The sequence below is a fragment of the Miniopterus schreibersii genome (genome assembly GCF_964146895.1).
Source record: "Miniopterus schreibersii genome assembly, chromosome: 1".
In the NCBI taxonomy this organism is placed as follows: Eukaryota; Metazoa; Chordata; class Mammalia; order Chiroptera; family Miniopteridae; genus Miniopterus; species Miniopterus schreibersii.
In genome coordinates this window covers 30,182,589-30,187,909 of record NC_138101.1, presented here as the reverse complement: position 1 = coordinate 30,187,909, position 5,321 = coordinate 30,182,589, and the positions used below count along the sequence as shown (strand labels likewise).

Genomic DNA, 5,321 nt, shown 5'->3' with positions numbered 1-5,321 from the left:
ATGATGTTCCTTTGTTATTTTTATTCAAAGCACTTAGTAGAGAGTTGAATTTTAATGAGCTACTTTAGTTTATCTTATCTGGATTTTGTCAGTGGCAAAATCACCAGCTCTTATAAATGCCAGAATGCCCAGTAGCTAACAATTTTAGAGCGTGGACACCAAATAAACTCGCTGGAGGAGTACCAGCTAAACCTGTTGGGGATTTGGCCACGATTCATCCAATAGTCCAATAAACAAGTTCTGATTTATATTCTGTAAAATTGATGTTTGATTGCTACAGATATATTAAGGGACTAGCTTTTTCTGCCAACTAGCAGTATTCACTTTATCTTAAAATACGTTGTTTACCTTACAACATCTGACAGGCAACCAGTCTTGTCCATGATCAGAAAGTAAAGTTTTACTAGTAGAGGATCATGAATATACTGGGAGAACTTTTTACATCAGTCAGTGTTTGGTGGACACAGAATTCATCTCAGATGGATGTTGAGGTTATCTCCCTTCAGGTTCCCTTGGGTTTTTCCTTTCTGACACCCTCACTCTTGTTTTTTCTTTTGTTTTTGTTAGTCCTCACTGGAGTATATTTTTTTCCACTGATTTTTAGAGAGGGTAGAAGGGGTGGGGAGAGAGAGAGAAACATCAATGTGTCTCAATTGGTTGCCTCCCTGCAGGCACCCCAACTACGGCGGGGATCAAACCTGCAATCCAGGTACGTGCCTTTGACAGGGTATCAAACCAGAGACCCTCAGGTGCGCAGGCTGACGCTCTAACCACTGAGCATGCGGGCCAGGGCATGACGCCTTCACTCTTGCATGACCACCAAGCAGGTTGCTGGCTGATGAGAGAACGGCCCTCTGAGTGGATAGGATTAGGTCTTATATTCTTCAGAGTATCTGACAAGTCTTTGTCTTATTAATGTTGACCACTGATTATAGTTTAAATTATCCCTTATACTGATAAAGTCCCTGAATTTCACTTCTTCTACATGTGTGTGAAAAACATATGGAAATAACAGACAGAAATATGTGTTAAATATTTTATATTTATATTTAACACATTAATATCTTATACACAAATACCACAAAACATACAGGCTTCTGGGAGTATAGGATTTGTATTCGTTTTTGAAAAATGATTTGCCTTGACAAGATGGGGACTTGAAAGCTGAGCGGGTCTCCTGCTCTAAAGCCGTGGATGCATAGGGCAACATTAGTTAGTGCTATGCACAGTTATCAACTTGCATGCATTTTGGATTGTCAAAATAAGAGAAGGGAGCGGAACCCTAATTTAAGCAGCAGTTCCCAGGGCCTCTCAGAAATCCAGAGACTTTGGCCACTTACATGTTTTAGGACTCACATGATATTAAAATAAAAAACATACCAAAACATGGTTCCAAAAATTGTGGAATGTTTTAAAATATTTTATATTTAACACATTAATATCTTATACACAAATACCACAAAACATACAGGCCTCCGGGAGTATAGGATTTGTATTATTAACTGAGCACTACGGATAGAGCGGTCCAAAGCTGAACGCAAGTTTAACATTACGTCCTTAAAAAGACATTTCTTTTTCTTTTCTCCAAATCCTATCAGTATATCTCTGTGACCACGTGTCCATAAGCCTATTTGGCAAGAACATCAAGTGTTTGCCCCACGATCCTGGCAGCCCCCGGTGAGCATTTCCGTAACCTAAACCCCAGGAACCCGACTATCCAGGTGTCCGACCTAAAGCCAGAGCCCCCGTCTCCTAACGCAGCGCGTTTTTAAGGTGGGGGTGGAGGGCCGTTTGGGACCCTGATGGAAGCTCTGCTCCTTAACTAACCCCCTCCTAATTGCACACATGCAACAAAAATTGTGGGTACGACTGGGGCCTGGGGGTTAGGTATCCCCTAAAACCCGTCCAGATACAGGCTCTGGGCTCCTGGGTTAAGAACCTCTCCGAAGGGCTCTCTCCCAGGATGCTGTTACCCTGTGAAGACGGGACTCAGGGACTGGAGGGTGTGCGAGGGCTCAGAAACGCGGCGACTTGGTGGCGGCGCGGGGAAGCGCGCGAAGAAGGCCAGCACCAGCGCACGCGGCCAGCAGAAAGGCGGCGTCCGTGCCAAACAGCCCCCGCCCGGCGCGTGCGTACCCGCCACCCCCCAGGCCCCGCCTCCACGTTGTCTGGCAACACAGCGGCGCGGGACGCGGTGCGTCGAGGTACGTCGAGGTGCGTCGAGGTGCGTCCGAGGCCCTCGTCCCCTCCCCCTCCGGGTGGGCGGTGGAAACCGCTGCGCCTGCCGCGGGCTGTCTTCGGCTCCGAGGCGGCTGCGGGGTCCGGCGGCCCTCGCCGGGGCCGGGCGACGGCGGCGAGCGAAGGTCGAGGTTGACCATCATGCAGGTCAGAGTGCCAGGCCGCAGGCCACCCCGGGGTCCCCAGCAGGGCTCCCCAGCAGGGCTCCCCAGCTGGGCCCAGGGCCGAGCGCGAGCGAGCGGGAGGGCGGCCCACAGGCTGGTTCTAACCAGTTTCTGGTGAGAGCGAAACGTTGCGTGGTCTCAGGAGCTGAGAGGAGTCCACGTGGCCTCTAGGAGAGCGCCGTGGTTTTCGAGGTTGGTCGCCGGAGGTCAGTTGTTTGGGATTGTGTTTCACACCTGGATCTTGGAAATCTTACTAAGAAAGAAACCAGCAACTTTAGCCCAAGTGTAATTCGATTTAAGTAGTCGGCCCCGCTACCTTAAAAAACAGTCAGGACTAAAACCCTAGTTGCATCTATCTTGAGAAAGACCGAGCTGTCCGTGCAGCTTCTCCTGCCTGATCGCAAAAGCTCTGCTACACTTCAGTTTAACCTTCAGAAGTCTGCTCCCCTCGGTCTAAAGCTTCCTTATGAACCAGATGCCTGTGCTTTTGTTTCTTTATCAGAGTAAAATTCTCCCTTTCCGACTTAGAGAAACAGCTTCTTCCCACCTGCTCCCCAAATTAAGACCACTGTGATTTTTCTTGTTTTACCTATTTAATTTTAGTATTCATATGTACTGTGTAATTTATTAGGATATGTTAAACATAAACTACATATCAATAGTCCTTTTGTGTAGATTATAAGTTCCTAGCAAATATATTTAATCCAGTGTATGAAGACATTTCTGTACACTGTAGTGAGAAACCGGAAAGGAAATGAAGAAAACAGTTCCATGTATGATCACATCAAAAAGAATGAAATACTTAGGAATAAAGTAACCAAGGCGGCAAACGACTTGTACACTGAGCACTACAAAACGTTGCTGAAAGAGATTAAAGAAGACGTAAATAAGTAGAGAAACATCACACTGTTGTAGATTGGAAGACTTAATATTGTTAAGATGTCAAAACTTCCCAAAGCAATCTGCAGATTCAGTGTAATCCCTATCAAAATACCAATGATATTTTTTGTACAACTAGAAAAACCCATCCTAAAATTTGTATGAAATCTTAAGAAAACCAAAATAGAACAGTCTTGAAGAAATGAACAAAGATGGAGGGCACACACTCTCTGATTTCAAAATATACTACACAGTTACAGTAATCAAAACAGTGTGGTACTGGCAGAAAGACATGCCCACCAATGGGATAGCATAGACTGCCCAGGAAGAAGCCTTCACATATCCAGTCAAATGATTTTCAGTAAGAGTGGGTGCCAAGACCATTTCTGTGAAAGGATAGTCTCTTTGACAGATGGTGCTGGGAAAACGATGTATCCACATGCAGAAGAATGAAGCTGGACTCCTAACTCAAATTATAAGCAAATATTAACTGAAAAAGAATCAAAGACCTAGAAGTGAGAACTAAAACTACAAGACAGTTAGAAGAAAATGTTGGGGAAATTGCCGTGACATTAGATTGGCAATAATTTCTTGGATATGACACCAAAAACACAGGCAACGGAATTTAAAAAATAGATAAATTAGACTTCATCAAAATTTAAACTTTTATGGCATCAAAAGATATTACCGATAGAATAAAAATGCAAACCACAGAGTGGGAGAATATATTTTCAAAATATGTATTTGATAAAATATTAATATCCAGAATATATAAGAACTCCTAATGTTCAACACCAAAAAGATAAACCAATTAAAAATAAGTGTATAAAAAAATGCTTCACATCTGTGTCATCAGGGAAATGCAAATTAAAACAACAAAGGCCACTACACACCTATTAAAATGGCCAAAACCTGGAACACTGACAATACCAAGTGCTAGTGAGAATGTGGAAGCAATAGGAACTCTCATTCATTGCTGGTGGGAATACAAAATGGTACAGACTTTGGAAGACAGTTTGGATGTTTCTTATAAAACTTAACATTCTTACCATTTGATCTAACAATCACATTCCTTGGTATTAACCAAAGGAATTGAAAACAATATCCACAAAAAAACCTGCACACAGATGTTTATAGCAGTTTTACTCACCATTGCCAAAACTTGGAAGCAACTAATATGTCCTTCAGTAGTGAATGGATAAACCCGACTGTGGTACATCCAGATACTGGAATATTATTCAGCACTAAAAAGAAATGATCAAGCCGTGAAAAGACATGGAGGAAACAACTGCACGTTACTAAGTGAAAGAAGCCAACCTGAGAAGGGTGCATACTGGATGATCCCAACTATGTGCCATTCTGGAAAAGGCAAAACTGTGGCGACAGTAAGCTCAGTGGTTTTCATTGGGAAATGAAGGGATGAATAGGTGAAGCACAGAGGATTTTTAAGGCACTAAAGACACTATTATATCACAGTGATGGACATGTGCCATCATGCATTTTTATCCTAACACATAGAATGTACACCAGGACTTTGGGTGATTATGATGTGTCAATGTAGGTTCATCAGTTGTAACAAACATGTCATTCTGGTAGAAGATGTTGATAATGGGGGAGGCTGTGCATGTGTGCGAGCAGGACACATTGACAATCTTATACCTTCCCTTCAGTTTTGCTGTGAATATAAAACTGCTTAAAAAATAAAGTCCTAATAAAAATTGCTGCTGTTTTATTTTGGCTTTAAATGAAGAATTTGTTTAAACAAAGGTATCACTCTGGTGGTGGATGTTGATAATGGGAGAGGCTATGCATTTGTGGGGACAGAAGGTATTTGGGAAATCTCTGTCCCGCCCCTCAATTTTGCTGTGAACCTAAAAGTGCCCTAAAAAAATTAAGTTTTAATTTAAAAATAAAATATAAAATGGGCAAAGAACTTGAATAGATGTCTCTCCGAAGAAGATATAAAATGGCCAATATACGCATAAAAAGATGCTCAGCATCTTTAATCATTAGAGAAGGGTAAATCAAAACCACAGTGAG

The 5,321-nt window shown here is 42.6% G+C and overlaps 1 protein-coding gene across 1 annotated transcript in view; it reads left to right on the top strand.

The window, feature by feature from the left end:
• Nucleotides 1-2,343: 2,343 nt before the first annotated feature.
• The window catches only part of PDCL2 (phosducin like 2), a gene marked incomplete at its 3' end in the record, with an annotated part of 28,434 nt that continues 25,456 nt past the window's right edge, over nt 2,344-5,321 (top strand). Inside the window, exon 1 of the mRNA XM_081133900.1 lies at nt 2,344-2,385. Within this exon, the coding sequence (XP_080990026.1) occupies nt 2,380-2,385 (6 nt within the window). The 5' untranslated portion in view covers nt 2,344-2,379. The remainder of the gene's footprint in view (nt 2,386-5,321) is intronic.